The sequence below is a fragment of the Cherax quadricarinatus genome, chromosome 39 (genome assembly GCF_038502225.1).
Source record: "Cherax quadricarinatus isolate ZL_2023a chromosome 39, ASM3850222v1, whole genome shotgun sequence".
Lineage (NCBI taxonomy): Eukaryota > Metazoa > Arthropoda > Malacostraca > Decapoda > Parastacidae > Cherax > Cherax quadricarinatus.
In genome coordinates this window covers 17,257,550-17,278,265 of record NC_091330.1, presented here as the reverse complement: position 1 = coordinate 17,278,265, position 20,716 = coordinate 17,257,550, and the positions used below count along the sequence as shown (strand labels likewise).

Here is a 20,716-nt window from a genome sequence, read left to right as displayed (position 1 = left end):
ATCGATTGAGCACAAGAAATCGCCAAGTCAACTGTTTCAACTACAAAATAAAGTGATCGGAAATTGGTAATTTGACCAGTTTAATGCAAAGTTCAAAATATTACAATTTCAAAATAGGGTCCAGAATAAACACTGCAGGCATTCCTGGCACTAAACTAGCATTTCCTCTGTTCACTAGTTATGTTTTCAGGCTTTGCAAATGAATTCCATTTTGATTTTTTATTCACATAATGAATTTTTATTCAAACCAAAAAATAGAAGATTTACTGTTATGCAGTATTGTAATAATTGTATAAATAATATCACCACATTTGTGAACGTATATTAGACCCACCAGCTGGCGTGTATTAGACGTGTGAGGTCGTTTGTTTACTCTTGAACATTGGCAAAAATTTAACATTTCCACTACTTTGAGCTCAGTTTCAAGCTATTTTCAGTAGTAAAACCAATCAAAATAATCTCTATTTCTGTAATATATCTTCCATTCTATCAAGTGAGGCCAAGAAATTGCAAATACAACTATAAAAAACATACGAAAGAACACTGCAAAGTCGCTGTTTTAATCGAAAATTATGGTCTGTTTTTTCTCTCATTATGCACTGTGCTGCAGGATTTGTTTTATGTGGTGCACACATACTACATAAATGTATTCTCTCATATCTAGGCCCAAATTTACTGCTCACAGCTTATCAGAGTGAGCTGAGCTCATGGTGTAGATCTACGGTTTGGACCCTCAGTGTAAAGCTGTAGATCTACAGCACAGACCCTGAAAGGGTTAAAAATTTGGCTAAATGCAGCAGAAGCATGTACATGCTTCACCAGTACTCAGTTCAGATGCAGCACACTTCACTAACTCTGTGATATGACATGAGGCTCACAGGTAAGCTTTTTAAAATGCATTTTGTATTTTTTGTCCTGGCTATTTTTTGCATATACAGTGGACCCCCGGTTATCGGCCGCTTCTGTTATCGGCCAACTCGGTGATTGGCCTGTTTTTCAGCGTCCGGTTATCGGCTGTTAATTCAGTGATCGGCTGTTTGGGACGCATCCGTCCGCCGGCTGGGGTCGTTTGCATGTCAGTTTGGCTGTCTCAGTGGCTGAGGAAACTTCTGCTCATACATCCAAACATTTCACTTATGTCCCATTGTAGTTTGTATTATTTTTGCAGTGCAACTGTGAAATAAGTAACCATGGCTCCAAAGAAAGTTCCTGTGGCAAAGAAAGTGATAAACATCATGGAATTTAAACGTGAAGTGATTGAAAATATGAGAGTGGTGTGAGGGTGCTGGAACTTGCCAGGATGTACAGCAAGAACAAATAAAAAATTACATCCATCCTGGCAAAGAAAGAACAAATCAAAGATGCTAATGTTGCCAAAGGAGTAACTTTTCTAACTAAACAAAGGCCACCAATAATGGAAGAGATGGAAAAGTTATTATTGTGGATTAAGGAAAAAGAATTAGTGGGAGACAGTGTTGTGGAGTTGATAATTTGTGAGAAGGCAAGGCAGTTGCATGAGGATCTTGCAAAGAAAATGCCTGGAACAAGTGCTGCAGTTTGTGAATTTAGGGCCAGCAAAGGATGGTTTGATAGATTTAAGAAGCGTAGTGGCATACAGTGTTGCAAGGCATGGTGAGGCTGCAAGTTCTGACAAATGTGCGGCTGAAAAGTATGTTCACAAATTCCGGGACTATGTAAAGGCTGAAGGATTTGAACCCCAACAAGTATTCAATTGTGACGAAACAGGCCTCTTTTGGAAGAAAATTCCAAACAGGACCCGCATTACCCAGGAGGAAAAGGCACTGCCAGGACACAAGCCTATGAGAGACAGGCTTACTCTTGTTGTGTGGTAATGCTAGTGGGGATTTCAAAGTGAAGCCTTTACTTGTATATCACTCAGAAAATTCCAGAGTATTCAAGAAAAACAATGTCATGAAGAATAGATTGTGTGTGATGTGGAAAGCTAATCATAAGGCATAGGTCACAAGGCAAATTTTCAGAGTGGGTTAATGATGTGTTTGGCCCAAGTGTGAAAAATACCTCCTGGAAAAGAAATTGCCACTCAAGTGCCTCCTGTTACTGGACAATGCTCCTGCACATCCTCCAGACTTGCAAGATCAAGTGTTTAGGGACTTCAGTTTCCCTTCCTTGAGGGAAAGGAAGGTTCCTTGATGTTGGTGAGGGGCTCTTGATTTAGGGAATTGGATCTGTGCTCCAGTTCCCCGAATTAAGCCTGAATGCCTTCCACATCCCCCCCCCCAGGCGCTGTATAATCCTCCAGGTTTAGCGCTTCCCCCTTGATTATAATAATAATAATAATCCAGGCCCCTCTTATATTACTCTTGCTTTCTATTTTGATTTTATATTCACACAAAAAATAAAAGATTTACTGTTATGCAGACTACTGCATTATTGTAAAAATGGTATAAATAATATCAGTGCACTAGTGAAAGAATATTAGACTCCCAGTTGATACAGTGGTCCCTCAATAATCGTCCATAATCCGTTCCTGGAAGTGGGACTATTATCGAAATGGACGATTTACGAATCAATTTTCCCCATAAGAAATAATGTAAATTCAATTAATCCGTTCCTGACACCCAGAAGTATTAAAACAAAAAAAATTTTTACATGAAATATAGATGTAGTACATAAACAATACAATGGCACATGATGAATTAAACATTAACAGAATAACACTTACCTTTATTGGCGATTCTTCTTTGTGTATGGAAGACTGGAGAAGGAGACAGATTGGATGATTTACTGTTTGGAAGGGGAATCCCCTTCCATCAACACCTCGGGTACCAATTGCTTTTCTGGGGTTACTTCTCTTCTCTGTTTCTTAATGCCACTAGGACCACCTTGAGAGTCACTGGAGTCCTGTCTCGCAAAAAAACTGTCCAGAGAGCTCTGTTTCTGGCGTCTCTTTAAAACTTCCCTAAAATGGGCCAAGACTCTGTCACTGTACAAGTTGCCGATATGGCTTGCAACATCCTTCTCTGGGTGATGTTTCTCCATAAATCTTTCCATCCTACCCCACATTTCAAAAATCTCCTTAATTTCTGAAGAAGGCACCTTCCTCCATCTCTCTTCCTCCTCCTCTGCAGCAAGATTCTGAGCTGCGATCTGTTGCTCTTCCTGCTGAAGCTCTTGCAGCTCCTCAGTGGTTAGCTCTTCGTTGTGGTCCTCCACCAACTCTTCCACATCCTCCAAACTCACATCCAACCCCATGGAACTCCCCAGTGCCACAATGGATTTAACAACTGACATAGGCTCATCAGGGTCAGCCCCAAACCCTTCAAAATCCCTCTTGTGGACACAATCTGGCCACAATTTTCTCCAAGCAGAGTTCAAAGTCCTGGTAGTCACTCCCTCCCAAGCCTTACCTATAAGGCTTACGCAATGGAGAATACTGAAGTGTTCTTTCCAAAAATCTCGTAGGGTCAAGTGAGTGTCTGAGGTCACATTCAAGCACCTTTCAAACATTGCTTTGGTGTAGAGTTTTTTAAAGTTTGCAATGACCTGCTGGTCCATGGGCTGGAGGAGAGGAGTGGTATTCGGGGGCAAGAACTTTACTGTGATGAACCCAAACTCCTTCAGAATTAGGTCATCCAAGTTTGGAGGATGAGCAGGTGCATTGTCCATTACTAGGAGGCACTTGAGATCCAATTTCTTTTCCAGGAGGTAATTCTTCACACTAGGGCCAAACACTTCATTGAACCACTCGACAAAAATGTCCCTTGTGACCCATGCCTTACTATTAGATCTCCAAAACACACACAATTTACTCTTCATAACATTGTTTTTCTTGAACACTCTGGGATTTTCAGAATGGTACACTAGTAACGGCTTCACTTTGAAATCCCCACTAGCATTAGCACAGAACATTAGCGTCAGCCTGTCTTTCATAGGCTTGTGTCCTGGCAGCGCCTTTTCTTCCTGAGTAATGTAGGTCCTCTTTGGCATTTTCTTCCAAAAGAGGCCTGTTTCATCACAATTGAACACTTGTTCAGGTTTCAGTCCTTCACTGTTTATGTACTCCTTGAATTCATGCACATATTTTTCAGCCGCCTTGTGGTCCGAACTGGCAGCCTCACCATGCCTTACCACACTGTGTATGCCAGTACGCTTCTTAAATCTCTCAAACCAGCCTTTGCTGGCCTTAAATTCACTCACATCACCACTAGTTGCAGGCAATTTCTTTACCAAATCGTCATGCAACTGCCTAGCCTTTTCACAAATAAGCGACGTCATAAGACTATCTCCTGCTAATTGTTTCTCATTTATCCACACCAATAATAACTTCTCAACATCTTCGAGTACTGGTGATCTCATTTTTGTCAGCATATTTACCCCCTTTGCAACAACAGCATCCTTGATTTCCTTTTTCTTGGCTATGATGGAAGATATGGTTGTACGGGATTTGTTATACATCCTGGCCAGTTCGCCCACACGTACGCCACTATCATATTGTTCAATGATGTTTTTCTTAAATTCAATCGTATTTCTCACCTTCTTTACCAAAGGCTTGGCACTAGGAGCTTTCTTTGGAGCCATGGTAGCTTATTTAGCACTTGCAAGCACTAAAATAAATGGAATATTATGAAATATTTCACTGGAGCATGTGAGGGGACCGTCGCTCACTGGTAAACAATGGCACACTGGCTGGGAAGGAAAGGCCCAGGCGGCTCAGAGCGTGAGTACGCGTCCTGGACGAAGGACTATTAGTGAGTTACCGGACCATTTGCGAGCCAATATTTAGACGAAATAACAGGACTAGTATTTCCGAAATGGACGACTTTCAGGCTGGACGATTATTGAGGGACCACTGTATGCATAACACTTACCTTTATTGGAGATTCTTCTTAGTGTATGGGAGACTGGAGGAGGAGAGAGAGTGGATTGTTTACAGTTTGGAAGGGGAATCCCCTTCCAGCAACACCTCAGGTACCAATTGCTTTTCTGGGGTTGCTTCTCTTCTCTGTTTCTTAATGCCACTAGGACCACCTTGAGAGTCACTGGAGTCCTGTCTCACAAAATAACTGTGGAGAGAGCTCTGTTTCTGGCGTCTCTTTAACACTTCCCTAAAATGGCCCAAGACTTTGTCACTGTACATATTTCTCACCTTCTTTACCACAGTATTTCTCACCTTCTTTACCACAGGCTTGGCACTAGGAGCTTTCTTTGGAGCCATGGTAGCTTATTTAGTACTTGCAAGCACTAAAATGAGTGGAATATTATGAAATATTTCATAGGAGCACTTGAAGGGACCTTCACTCACTGGTAAACAATGCCAGACTGGCTGGGGTAGGGACGCCGCCCCGGCTCACACCGTGCGTACGCGTCCCGGACGAACTACTATTCGCGAGTCAGCCTATGAAAAGCGAGTCCATGTTTATACGAAAATACGATTGCCCTATGATTTCCGAAATCTTATGATTCCCGAGAACTACTGAAAAACGAGGGACCACTGTAATATGTTGACCCAATATCAGCAGGAGACTGGGTACATCCTGTGTGAAAACTTTACTATACCATCAAGGGTTGTTTTTGGTAATCATGGAAATAGGAACTTCTTCATTGAAAAAAAAAAAACAGACATGTAGTGGAGTTTTACCATTTTTTTAGGAGGAATTTGAAAGAAGAATCAGACAAAACAGAAATATCTCTCTCCAGCAGCAATAATAAAGTGAGCTTTATCCTGCATTCTCACACAACCTTAGTCTCTCAACCCACAACCCATTCCTTCATGCATCCACAGTCTGTAATAGGACATGCACAATTCACCCATTCTCCAGCAACAAACTATGGTTACTAATTATCTCATAGTATCCCATATTGTTCTCTAAATATGCTCCCAACCACCACACTTATCTTAGACCAATAGTGTTGTATAGGCTTTCAGAAAGTGATTTAAGATAGTCATTTTAGAAAAACATACAGTAAAGTGTACTGAGGTAGTATAGACATGATAATATTTTATTGGTAAATTTATGATAAGCTTGAAAAAGGTAGACCATGTATGAAATTAATTAATCTGGTAATAATGTATAAGTTTTGTAATATGAGAGTTAAATAGGCCAAAGGGTAAATGATCCATGATTGGCAGGAAAAATGTTTTATGGGAAGAAATGATTAGAGTGAAAACTTGATAGCTTGATTTTTTTTTTTTCAGGTCTATCAAACTCCTTGGGGACAGTTGCCACGCCTTTGTTAACAAGTGTGTGTTGGGCATTGAGGTGAATCATGAACGTATTAATAAACTTCTTTACGAGAGCCTCATGCTTGTCACTGCCCTCAACCCACATATTGGATATGACAAGGTATTTATTATTTGCTGTCTAAAATATGTACTTTTTAACACTAAGTCAGTTTAATATTAATGCAGTATGATACTTTGTTCGTGGTATAACTGATTTGTTAATGGATATAGAATTATTGTATTCTAAGTATCTTAATAGTTCATGAATTTTATATATGTCTGGTACACATTCACAAAGCAACCTGGCTAGAGGTATGACCAACCAGCCTGTTACTGCTAATGACTTGCAGGCCTACATAATCATCACAACTGATAGATCTGGTACCTGTTATAATTTTTACCAAAACTTATAATCTGTAATATTCTATAGTAACAGCCAGAAAGTGCTACTCTGAATGCTTACAGTTCACTATAGCATGTGCATTATAGTGTTGGAATAAGTTATGTATCCATGCATGACTATGAAATTGGTTTTCATATACATGTATATATATTACTAAGTGGTAAATGCCATTGTTGATCATATTACTGTACTATCTTTCCTTGCATGTGTACACATCAAGTTTTTACAGTCACTCTCACAGATATTGTGTGAATGACATGCAAAAATAAGTGAATAAACAAAGTAGGAGTAACAGGGGGGAAATACCTTTTATATGAATCAGTATAGGAAGTGTATGAATATATAGAAAATTATCTCCAAGTTAGAATAATATTATTAATGAAATTACTGAGCCTCAAGAGCTAAAATGGGGGACTTCGTGGTACATACAGTGAAGTCCAAATATTATTATAAGAAAAAAGAAGCACTAAACCCTGCAAATAGTACAGTATTTGCAGGGTTTAGTGTTTCTTTTTTTATTATAATAATAATAATACAGTATTTGCATGATTTAGTCATGAGTCCACAATAAGGTACATAGCTGTACTTAAAAACTGAGTGGATGTTGAGATTATTTAGTTGATAGTGTGTGTGTGTGTGTGTGTTTGTGTTTAAGCATATGCATGTGTGTGCTTTTGTGCGTGTAAGTGAACAAGTGAGTCTGTCCAACAAACATACAGACTGGACTGACAAACAGAGAACTAACTGGCAGACATGTAGAAAGACAGACACAGATCAGAGTTGACTGTACTATAGTGGAGTTTTGTTGTGCAAGTATCTGCACTTACTTACACATTTCAGTTTAGCAGCATTTTCTGCTGTGTGGGGGAAGATATATAGTAGGACACATGGAGGTCAGGTAGTGGTCTTGGATATTTTCTTAAAATGTGTATATTGTACAGGTTTGAGTTTCTTCTAGGAGGCTGTTTCATAATTTGGGTACCTTTATTTGCATAGGAATCCTACAAAAAATTGAGCCACACAAGAGGTACAATAAGTACAAGTCAGGGTTAGCATAACCAATAAAGCAGCTTAAAATGTTAAGAAGGATGAGTGTAAGTGTAAAGGTCTTGTATGTTTACTGAGTTTAGAGGCTTGAATTAAATTGGCATGTGTTGTATAATTCTGTTGGCTGACTTATACAATAATTGTTTTTTGTTAATCTTCTTGTTAATAATTATGCACAGATTTAAACTGCCTTATAATTTTAAGTTTTATGTGTTAGTTTTAGAGTGTATTAGCCTTCACATGTTAATATATAATCTGTGGCATGTTTATAGGCAGCAAAGATTGCCAAAACTGCACATAAGGAAGGGACAACACTGAAAGAGAGTGCCCTTAAACTTGGATATTTGACTGAAGATGAATTTAGCAAGTGGGTGCGACCAGAAGATATGCTTGGACCCAAGTAAAATAAATTCCGCGCACTCACTTCATTATGTAACAAGGTGAGATACCCATATTGGTTGTGCTTTCGTAGGATAATAATGGAAATTTATATTGCATAAAATTTAATGTGAAAATACTTTATATTTATAAAAAAATTAGAAATCTTGAACACTTTGTAGGTTAAAGTATTAGAATACAATACTTGAATCCTATTACTCTGTATTTTCTTATAGGTTAGAAGCACCCACAGTGGGAAGATTCGCCATAAGTTGGTTACTACTTGTGGCCAGCAACAGAAGCATTAGGTTTTTGTTGCAGAAATCTGTATAAGTGTGTGGTAATAGAAATATGAATATCTATTTGTATTAATGTTTTCAATTTTATTTTGAAGGTAGAAAGTAACTAGTGTACGTTTTCTGCTTTGGGTTATCTGGCTTTAATGGGAAACATCTCTTAATAAAATCCTTATTTTTGTATTTTTAAACAAATCTCATTCCTGAAATGTAGATGTCAAATTTTTGTATAGCTTCTCTATGTATAAAGACTTAATTTCATATTGATATATACTATACAAAATTTGTATATAATAAATGTTGAAGCAGGAATTTTGGACCTGTAATTAATTGTTTAATAAACCGAAGTAAAAATATTAATGTTATTTTAATTCTTGGCTGATGACAAAATGTTGAAAAGTGGTAGCAAGTCATGGAGGTTAAAAAGAATGAACTTAAAATAATATGTATTATCAGGAAGAATCATAAAGCCTTTTCTCAGTCATAACAACACACACTTCAACAAAGCCATTACCAACAAATAATACATATAGCTTACAGGTCTGTCGCAGAATGGTACCACTTACCGCAAAAAAGGGATGAGGGACAAATAATGCTGGGCCTCTAACAACTCAACAAGTTTTCAAGCAACAGGTTGAGTATGAAGGGATATACCCTACTTCTGATTTAAAGGGGTAAAGATGCTTTGATGGTGAAAGGCTCTAGATTCAAAGATATGAAGTTACCCTTCTCTTCCTTGGATTTAATCCAGTTACTTTCCATTTTCCAGGAACTGAATGACCCCCTATATGTTTAGGGCTTAACTATAAATATAAGATCCCTCAAGGGGAGGGGGTGAGGAGCTCTTCATGTAAAGAATTGGACTCTACTTCCCTTTCCTTGCAGTGAAACTAAATGCCTCCATGTGCTCTAAGAGCAGTATGGGTTTAGCTCTTCCCCATAAATGTAAAGATGTAATATGAATATAAACTGTTCAAGGGCATGCAAAGTTAGTGTTGAAATCACTTACTATAATAATGTTAACATTTTCCTGCATGTTAGATATACAAATATTTCAGCTACAGTATCACCATAGAGGGCAATAGAATCAGACTTAGAAATTGACTATCAAAATACAAGATAGTACGGTAAAATTGATAACAGTACATTTTTGTGAAGCTCATATACTTCACAAGAACTACAGATATTAGCCAGTGCTTACTATAATGTAATACTAAATAAATTTTCCCCATAGGCATACATACATGGCTCAAACCTTCAGTTAAAATAGAAATATTAATGTATAATGGAGCAATACTAACACATTAAATTAATGCCTATCTCCAAAATATTACTGCCTGAGTATAGTTAGGCATTTCTTCTATACTGAATTTATATTTCAGCTTTATCACTGATGCCACACAACTGATAGAGGTTGGAATCATCTGACAAACAGGACACCATAAAATCAGCCAGATTATACTTGGAGACCATTCCACCAGGACTATAGCCATACTCCTTGACGTAGTCACCATTACCAGGCTCATCTGTACAGAAATGTATATACTGTAAATTAGTTTTATATAAACTGATTTAAGCTTAGACTATAATGAAATCTACTAAAAGTAAAAAATGAATTTTATATACTGTAATACAGTTTATAGTATCTATAATGCTAATATTAATACTATGCAATAAAAACACAGGATAAACATTATAAAAGTGAAATGAGCAAATTATTGTAGACAGTATTAATATCAAAGTGCACTTTACATTGTGGCTTATCAAAATCTTACATTACTAAATATAAAAAAAAATAAATTATTTGTCAATTTCATCATTGTTATTAATCTGTACGTCAGTCATGATGAATCGGTGTCGATCACTTGAACCTCTACCACTTTGTTCAGTCTTGCCCACCTTCACCTGAAGGAGGGCAGGATATTTCTTGATACTGGTGAAAGGCTCTTGATTCAAGGAATTGGAGGCATCCTTCCCTTCCATGGACCAAACATGATAACCTCTCATTCTCTATGTGCTGTGTGATTCTTGTGGGTTTAGCACTTCTCCATGAACATAATAATCTTAGGGTTAAAATCTAACCTTGGAGTAAAAGTGACCTATAACACTAGTGTGGAAAGATGCACATGGATATTTTCTAGCACATACAATGTGCCCACTTGTGCAATTTTTTGAGCTAGACTATAAATCAGCATTATTACCAGAGATCATTTGGGTAGTAGTTTCTACGTGGAAGGGAAGGCCAGTAGTAGTCTTAACTGGAGTGGTCTGGATAACAAATGCCCGACAGACAAAATGACTGCTCCAAAGCATCGAACTAAATGGTGTGCTGCCAGCAATAGTAAGGAAACTGTGAGTATTGGTTTAGCATAATAGCAAGGAAAAAAAAAACTTCAGACAAGCTTTTAGCAGAACAAAGATTTAATGTTAAAATCTTTATAAAGTCATGCAGACAAATCATACTACCGGGACATTCTTGGCAATAGGATTAAGGGCAAATGTGCCAGCAAGGAAGTGGATGATAGCTTAGCAACATTGTCCAGTATACCTCTCTGTTCTGCCAACTCAACATTCATCATACCTCACCTTACCTCTTCCTTCACTCCCAGTAGTATATATATATATATATATATATATCCATGTATAGAGTTAGAGCTAAAGAAGGAGTAGCAATAATGTTGAAGGATAAGCTGTGGCAGGAAAAGAGGGACTACAAATGCATAAATTCAAGGATTATGTGGAGTAAAATAAAGATTGGATGTGAAAAGTGGGTTATAGTAAGCGTGTATGCACCTGGAGAAGAGAGAAGTGTAGAGGAGAGAGAGAGATTCTGGGAAATGTTGAGTGAATGCGTGGGGAGTTTTGAATCAAGTGTGAGTAATGGTGGTTGGGGATTTCAATGCTAAAGTGGGTAAAAATGTTATGGAGGGAGTAGTAGGTAAATTTGGGGTGCCAGGGGTAAATGTAAATGGGGAGCCTTTAACTGAGCTATGTGTAGAAAGAAATTTGGTAATAAGTAATACATATTTTATGAAAAAGAGGATAAATAAATATACAAGGTATGATGTAGCACGTAATGAAAGTAGTTTGTTAGATTATGTATTGGTGGATAAAAGGTTGATGGGTAGGCTCCAGGATGTACATGTTTATAGAGAGGCAACTGATATATCAGATCATTATTTAGTTGTAGCTACAGTTAGAGTAAGAGGTAGATGGGAAAAGAGGAAGGTGAAAGTGTATAAACTAAGGGAGGAGGAAGTTCGGGCGAGATATAAGCGACTATTGGCAGAAAGGTGGGCTAGTGCAAAGATGAGTAGTGGAGGGGTTGAAGAGGGTTGGAATAGTTTTAAAAATGCAGTATTAGAATGTGGGGCAGAAGTTTGTGGTTATAGGAGGGTGGGGACAGGAGGAAAGAGGAGTGATTGGTGGAATGATGAAGTAAAGGGTGTGATAAAAGAGAAAAAGGTAGCTTATGAGAGGTTTTTACAAAGCAGAAGTGTTATAAGAAGAGCAGAGTATATGGAGAGTAAAAGAAAGGTGAAGAGAGTGGTGAGAGAGTGCAAAAGGAGAGCAGATGAAAGAGTGGGAGAGGCACTGTCAAGAAATTTTAATGAAAATAAGAAAAAATTTTGGAGTTAAACAAGTTAAGAAAGCCTAGGGAAAGTATGGATTTGTCCGTTAAAAACAGAGTAGGGGAGTTAGTAGATGGGGAGAGGGAGGTATTAGGTAGATGGCGAGAATATTTTGAGGAACTTTTAAATGTTGAGGAAGAAAGGGAGGCAGTAATTTCATGCACTGGCCAGGGAGGTATACCATCTTTTAGGAGTGAAGTAGAGCAGAATGTAAGTGTGGTGGAGGTACGTGAGGCATTACGTAGAATGAAAGGGGGTAAAGCAGCTGGAACTGATGGGATCATGACAGAAATGTTAAAAGCAGGGGGGGATATAGTGTTGGAGTGGTTGGTACTTTTGTTTAATAAATGTATGAAAGAGGGGAAGGTACCTAGGGATTGGCGGAGAGCATGTATAGTCCCTTTATATAAAGGGAAAGGGGACAAAAGAGATTGTAAAAATTATAGAGGAACAAGTTTACTGAGTATACCAGGAAAAGTATACGGTAGGGTTATAATTGAAAGAATTAGAGGCAAGACAGAATGTAGAATTGCGGATGAGCAATGAGGCTTCAGAGTGGGTAGGGGATGTGTAGATCAAGTGTTTACATTGAAGCATATATGTGAACAGTATTTAGATAAAGGTAGGGAAGTTTTTATTGCATTTATGGATTTAGAAAAGGCATATGATAGAGTGGATAGAGGAGCAATGTGGCAGATGTTGCAAGTTTATGGAATAGGTGGTAAGTTACTAAATGCTGTAAAGAGCTTTTATGAGGATAGTGAGGCTCAGGTTAGGGTGTGTAGAAGAGAGGGAGAATACTTCCCGGTAAAAGTAGGTCTTAGACAGGGATGTGTAATGTCACCATGGTTGTTTAATATATTTATAGATGGGGTTGTAAAAGAAGTAAATGCTAGGGTGTTCGGGAGAGGGGTAGGATTAAATTATGGGGAATCAAATTAAAAATGGGAATTGACACAGTTACTTTTTGCTGATGATACTGTGCTTATGGGAGATTCTAAAGAAAAATTGCAAAGGTTAGTGGATGAGTTTGAGAATGTGTGTAAAGGTAGAAAGTTGAAAGTGAACATAGAAAAGAGTAAGGTGATGAGGGTATCAAATGATTTAGATAAAGAAAAATTGGATATCAAATTGGGGAGGAGGAGTATGGAAGAAGTGAATGTTTTCAGATACTTGGGAGTTGACGTGTCGGCGGATGGATTTATGAAGGATGAGGTTAATCATAGAATTGATGAGGGAAAAAAGGTGAGTGGTGCGTTGAGGTATATGTGGAGTCAAAAAACGTTATCTATGGAGGCAAAGAAGGGAATGTACGAAAGTATAGTAGTACCAACACTCTTATATGGATGTGAAGCTTGGGTGGTAAATGCAGCAGCAAGGAGACGGTTGGAGGCAGTGGAGATGTCCTGTCTAAGGGCAATGTGTGGTGTAAATATTATGCAGAAAATTCGGAGTGTGGAAATTAGGAGAAGGTGTGGAGTTAATAAAAGCATTAGTCAGAGGGCAGAAGAGGGGTTGTTGAGGTGGTTTGGTCATTTAGAGAGAATGGATCAAAGTAGAATGACATGGAAAGCATATAAATCTATAGGGGAAGGAAAGAGGGGTAGGGGTCGTCCTCAAAAGGGTTGGAAAGAGGGGGTAAAGGAGGTTTTGTGGGTGAGGGGCTTGGACTTCCAGTAAGCGTGCATGAGCGTGTTAGATAGGAGCGAATGGAGACGAATGATACTTGGGACCTGACGATCTGTTGGAGTGTGAGCAGGGTAATATTTAGTGAAGGGATTCAGGGAAACCGGTTATTTTCATATAGTCGGACTTGAGTCCTGGAAATGGGAAGTACAATGCCTGCACTTTAAAGGAGGGGTTTGGGATATTGGCAGTTTGGAGGGATATGTTGTGTATCTCTATACGTATATGCTTCTAAACTGTTGTATTCTGGGCACCTCTGCAAAAGCAGTGATAATGTGTGAGTGTGGTGAAAGTGTTGAATGATGATGAAAGTATTTTCTTTTTGGGGATTTTCTTTCTTTTTTTGGGTCACCCTGCCTCGGTGGGAGACGACCAACTTGTTGAAAAAAAAAAAAAAATCCATGTATATTGTATTGGTAAGACTTGCAAAAGATCTTAACAGATTGAAACATTGTCTCAATAAAGCTTGCTGTGCTAAATGACTTTTCACACCAAAGCATGTTTATATATTTGTGTACACCTTGCTTGTGTGTAACTTTGTGACCAAGAACAGAATGATCCTCATCTGTGCAATGTTAAGAACATAAGAAAGGAGGATCACGTCAGCAGGCCTGTTGGCCCATACTAGGCAGGTCCTTTACAATCCATCCCACTAACAAAACATTTGCCCAACCTAATTTTCAATGCTACCCAAGAAATAAGCTCTGATAACTCTATCCACTCATTTGCAAGTCTCGCTCAAATCCAACCCCTCTCTCTCATATTGATACAACCTAAATTTGAAACTACCCAAAGTCCTAGACTCAGTAACCCAACTAGGTAGACTGTTCCACTCATCAACTACCCTATTTCCAAACCAATACTTTCCTATGTCCTTTCTAAATCTAAACTTGTCTAATTTAAATCCATTACTGCGGGTTCTCTCTTGGAGAGACATCCTCAAGACCTTATTAATATCTCCTTTATTAATACCCATCTTCCACTTATACACCTCGATCATGTCTCCCCTCATTCTTCGTCTAACAAGTGAATGTAATTTAAGAGTCTTCAATCTTTCTTCATAAGGAAGATTTCTAATGCTATGTATTAATTTAGTCATTCTACGCTGAATGTTTTCTAACGAATTTATGTCCATTCTGTAATATGGAGACCAGAACTGAGCTGCATAATCTAGGTGAGGCCTTACTAATGATGTATAAAGCTGCAGTATAACCTCTGGACTTCTGTTGCTTACACTTCTTGATATAAATCCCAATAATCTATTTGCCTTATTACGTACGCTTAGGCATTGCTGTCTTGGTTTAAGGTTGCTGCTCACCATAACCCCCAAGTCCTTTTCGCAATCTGTATGGCTAAGTTCTACATTATTTAACTTATAAGTGCTAGGGTTATGGACACTCCCGAGCTTCAGAACCTTGCATTTATCTACATTGAACTGCATCTGCCACTTTTCTGACCAAGAATAGAGTTTGTCTAAATCCTCCTGAAGTTCCCTAACATCTACGTTTGAATCAATTATCCTACCTATCTTTGTGTCATCAGCAAATTTGCTTATATCACTAGTAATACCCTCATCAAGGTCATTGATATATATTATAAACAACAACGGGCCTAAGACTGATCCCTGTGGTACACCACTTGTTACAGATCCCCACTCGGATTTAACCCCATTTATGGATACACACTGCTTCCTGTCTGTGAGCCATGACTCGATCCACATTAACCCTTAAGCTGTCCAAACATAGATCTATGTTTGCATGTGTAGTGCTCTGAATGTAGGTCAATGTTTTATTTTTCATTCCTTCAAATTTGGCACAATAGGCTTGAGTCGCCTAGATATGAAAGAATGGGTCTGTGCACTTAGTGTGCACAGTATTAAAAAAATCTGGGAGCACTTAGTACCTTGTGGGAGCACCAGTTCAATTGAGTACCAGCTAGAGCAAATAGTGTGGCAAACACCAGGGATTCACTGATGCTATGTCGCATTAACACTCCCAGTTTAATTAAGAGGAAAGTAAAACTAGGTTAGATAAATACATGAGTGAGTGTGGGTGGATGTGAGTTAGACCTGACTAGCTTGTGCTACTAGGTCTGATGTCATGCTCCTTCCTTCAGTGGATGTGACCTGACAAGGTGGGTCATTGGTCTAAGTTGAGGGGAGAGGGGGGGTGACATGGACCTGCCTTGCATAGGCCAGTAGGCCTGCTGCAGTGTTTCTTTTTTCTTATGTTATTTATTCGGCAAGCTGGCCAGCTGGCTGGCTGGCTTTGGCTGTCTCTGGCTGTCTCTCTGCCTATATCACTGTCTGTATCTCTCTCTCTCTCTCATATGCACATGTAAGTACAGTTTATTATACATAGTGTAAATTACCTAGGATAACCCAAAAATTCCAGGCAAAGATACAGATAGATAGACAAACATGTTTGTGTGTATCAGTGAAAACAAGTGAAGCCACAGTTCCCCCAGTGCCCATTTATCAAATGTCACTGAGCTGTCAACAGTTGTCTTAGCACCATTCTTGCAAGGAGTAGTGATGTATATGTTATGTATTCTCTGGCAGTCTATATCTCTGTCTATCTCTCACATGACAGTACAGTTATTATACATAGTGTAGATCACACACAGGCACAGAAAGACAGATACAGACAGACAGAGAGACAAGACATGTTTGTGTGTAACATTGATAAATACAGCGAGGGTTAGCTGGAGCAGTGGGCATTTATCAAATGTCACTGGGCTGTCAACAGTATAGGGATGCCTTTCATAACACCATGCTTCAAGGTATATGCCAGGGTATCTAAAACACTGCTGGGACCTATAAATACTTTGTATATATTTCGAGACAACAGTAAATAACCCAGGCAGGTGTAAATGTTCACCTGTCAATGTGTTTTTGACTATTTGAGTACTATTTCAGTTCCTAATATTAGTGTCAGAACAAAGATTGGCTATGAAATCACAAGAACTATTATAAATTGTAATTATCAGAACATAAAAAATATATAAATTAAAACAAAAATGAGAAAAAAGGTATATCGGCAACCCTTCTGCAAGTGGCAGGTGTCGATGTTGCCGTCAGGTGAGCATCCAGAGCCAACCTCACGGTCTTGTATCTCGGTAAGTACCAACCCCAAAATTTTATTTTTAATCCTATAACATGTAGAAAAATGTGCTCTTCGTTTAAAAAAAAAAAAAAAATTCTGCTGTATTTCTAAATTATAGCTGAAAACCCTCAGTTATCATATCCCCTAATTAGTAGCGATACAGTACTGTATGTGTATATAATTTTAACCTTAACAGCCATTGAGGTTAAAATAATGCGTCCACCTTCATTCACACTTTCTCTTGCCAGACGCATGCTGACATCATAATTCAGATTACATCCCTCCTTTGAGGTCTGGCTAACCAGTTTTTCCTGAGCCCCTTCATAAAAGCTACCTGGCTCTCACTCTTAATAACTCATCCAATGAAAAATCACTTGTTAAATATGAAATAAAAAAAATATATATCCTGGGTAAGCATGTGACCAGGGCCGGATTAAGAAGTCTCCGGGCCCTAGGCTATTCAGATTGGTGGGGCCCCTTTGAGTTACGGGTAAGCGAAGCGACCCCTTCTAACTTGGGGGTGGGGGGGGGGGGTCGGTGTGAGCCTGTTTAAGGTCTAATTAAATACATTCTGGCTATTTAGATTAAATTTAATAGGGAAAGTACATCAAGACAACCAAAACCATTTACCAACAGCCATTATAACTATCTTGTTAAATCATGCATTTTAAAGAGAATAAACTCAAGACAGCATAGCATTACTAGATTAGGCTATTAAAGTAGTGACATCATGTACCTATCATATTCAGCATAACCACTACAGCACTATTATTCCCTTCATAAATCACTGACCATTATTGTTATCATTATTGTTAGCATTTGCGATGGAAGTGATGTAGAACATCAATCAATTGAGATCTGTTATTGAAATGATAAAGACTTAAAGACAGGACAAAGTGCTTTTAAAACCTACAAACGGAAGTCAGTTTGCGTTTTTAGGTTTTTCTTTATAGTATTTTTACCAAAAATGCGTCTTTACTGGTCAAGTAACCCTATCAGGTACCTCCCTTAACATTTAGAGGCGAAAACAAACATTTATCCATACACATCAATGTCTATCAACAACACTTCAGTTAATTTGTCACAGTACAAGTCTAGATAACGTGTAATTACTACAGAAAATTGGAGAGGAATCTCCCATACTTACCCATTAGCAGGAAAACACAGCTGTTCTGATGTAAACAAAGGCGTGTTGAGTGTTGCCATCTATGGTTAGGTTTATTTATTTTTATTTTATTTTATTTCATTATTTATTTTTGTTTTGATTAATTTTTAAAAATAAATTTTACTCTCCAAACACTTGAACTTTTTAGGTAGGGACCCCTTTGCACTTGCACCATGTGTGCAGTCTTGGATGAGCCCCTGAACACCTTGGACCGCGGGGCCCCCAAATGCGCGGGGCCCTAGGCAAATGCCTCATTTGCCTATGCGGTAATCCGGCCCTGCATGTGACTGTAATTACTGTAGAGAGGAGTGTATGATACACTGGTTATGTTGAAAATTTACAATATACAGTTTAGTTTCCACTGATAACATGTCATTTGTCATGACTGTTTATAAACAATCTGTATATTTTTTCCTTAACAGATCAGCTGTCTCCCACCAAGGTAGGATGACCCCCCAAAAAAAAAAAAAAAAAAATTCACCATCATTCACACATAATCACTGTCTTTGCAGAGGTGCCCAGACATGACTGTTTAGATGTCACTTCAAATAAACACATATCCCAAACCCCTCCTTTAAAGTGCAGGCACTGTACTTCCCACCTCCAGGACTCAAGTCCAGCTAACCGGTTTCCCTAAATCCCTTCACAAAATATTACCCTGCTCATACTCCAACAACTCATCAGGTCCCAAAAACCATTCGTCTCCATTCATTCCTATGTAACACACTCACACATGCCTGTTATATGTCCAAGCCCCTTGCACACAAAACCTCCTTTACCCCTCCATCCATCCTGTCTTAGGATGACCCCTGCTCCTCCTCCCCTCTACAGATTTATACACCCTCTAAGTCATCTTGTTTTGCTCCATCCTCTCTAAATGACAAAACCACATCAATAACCCCTGTTCAGCCCTCTGAATAATACTTTTAGTAACTCCACACCTCCTAATTTCCACACTATAAATTCTCGGTATAATATTTACACCACACATTGCCCTTAGACACGATGTCTCCACTGCCTCCAGCCTCCTTCTCGCTGCGGCATTCACAACCTGTGTTTCACACCCATATAAGAATGTTGGTACCAATATACTCTTGTACATTCCCTTCTTTTCCTCCATTGAGATATTTGTCTCCACAAATACCTCAGTGCACCACTCACCTTGTTTCATTGATCAATTCTATGGGTAACCTCATCCTTCATAAACCTATCTGCTGGCAAATCTACTCCCAAATATCTGAACACATTCACTTCTTCCATACTCCCTACCTCCAATGTGATATCCAATTTTTTTTTTACCTAACTTGTTGATAGCCTTATAACCTTGCTCTTATCTATGTTCATTTTCAACTTCCTACCTTTACACACCCTCCCAAACTCGTCCATTAACCTTTGCAACTTAAGAATCTCCCAAGAACACAGTATCATCAGCAAAAAGTAGCTGTGTCAACTCCCATTTTGTATTTGTTTCCCCATAATTTAATCCCACCCCTCTCCCCAACACTAGCATTTAATTCTTTTACAACTCCATTTATAAATATGTTAAACAACCATGGTGACATTACACATCCCTGTCTGAGTCCTACTTTTACTGGAAAGTAATCTTCCTCTCTCCTACACATCCTAACCTGAGCCTCACTATCCTCATAAAAGCTCTTTACAACATTTAGTAACTTACTACCTATTCCATACACTTATAACATCTGCCACATTGTTCCCCTATCCACCCTATCATATGCCTTTTTTAAATCCATAAATGCATTGAAAACTTCTCTACCTTTATCTAAATATTGTTCACTTAAATGCTTTAATATAAACACTTGATCTACACATTCCCTGCCCATTCTAAAGCCTCCTTGTTCATCTGCAATTTTACTCTCTGTCTTACCTCTAATTCTTTCAATAATAACCCTGCCATACACTTTACCTGGTATACTCGGTAAAAAAATTTTTAACACGTCGGCCGTTTCCCACCAAGGCAGATTGACCCCAAAAGAAAGAAAAATCTTTTATCATTCAACACTTTCACCATCACTCATACATAATCAGTGTCTTTGCAGAGGCACTCAGATACAACAGTTTAGATGTCCCTCCAAACTGCAAATATCCCAAACCCCTCCTTTAAAGTGCAGACACTGTACTTCCCATTTTCAGGACTCAAATCCGGCTAACTGGACATGCTCAGTAAACTTATTCCCCTATAATTTTTACAATCTCTTTTGTCCCCCTTCCCTTTATATAAAGGAATTATATATACTCTCTGCCTATCCCTAGGTACTTTCGCCTCTTTCATACATTTATTGAACAAAAGTACGAACCATTCCAAAACTATATCCCCACCTGCTTTTAACATTTCTGGCATGATCCCATCAGTTCCAGCTGCTTTACCGTAACCCTTTTATTCTACCTACTGTCTCATGCACTAAATTTTTGGCAAACATTGGATAAATTAAACACTGTTAGCAATACATGTACTATACTGTATTATGCAAATTTTAGCAATGCAAGGTTAGCCTACTGAGTTCATTTTGATGTAAATAATACTGTATCTGGTAGTCCAAAATGCATTTTTTAAACCCGGTTTAAAGAAATTTTGGCTTGTCTGACCACTAATTAAATTACTCGGTGCTTCTTTACTATGCCTACACAAATGTTTAACCCTCAAACTGTCCAAACGTAGATCTACGTTCACGTGTGTAGTGCTCCAGACATCGATCTACATCCGATTTTACATGCTTTCTTATGTAAAAAAAAAAAACGTATATCTATGATCAGAGTGCCACGCACGTCAATGTAGATC

General features: G+C 38.4%; 1 protein-coding gene across 3 annotated transcripts in view; it reads left to right on the top strand.

The window, feature by feature from the left end:
* Positions 1-12,490, top strand: part of LOC128686217 (fumarate hydratase, mitochondrial) — a 31,723-nt gene extending 19,233 nt beyond the window's left edge. For 2 of the 3 annotated variants that reach the window (XM_070092461.1, XM_070092463.1), the window contains 3 exons: positions 6,179-6,326; positions 7,928-8,095; positions 8,270-8,887. In XM_070092461.1, coding sequence (XP_069948562.1) covers positions 6,179-6,326; positions 7,928-8,059 — 280 coding nt within the window. In that variant the 3' untranslated portion in view covers positions 8,060-8,095; positions 8,270-8,887. Of the gene's footprint in view, positions 1-6,178; positions 6,327-7,927; positions 8,096-8,269; positions 8,888-9,711 lie in introns of those variants that run through there. The other variant, XM_070092462.1, reaches the window with a different exon arrangement.
* Positions 12,491-20,716: the final 8,226 nt, after the last annotated feature.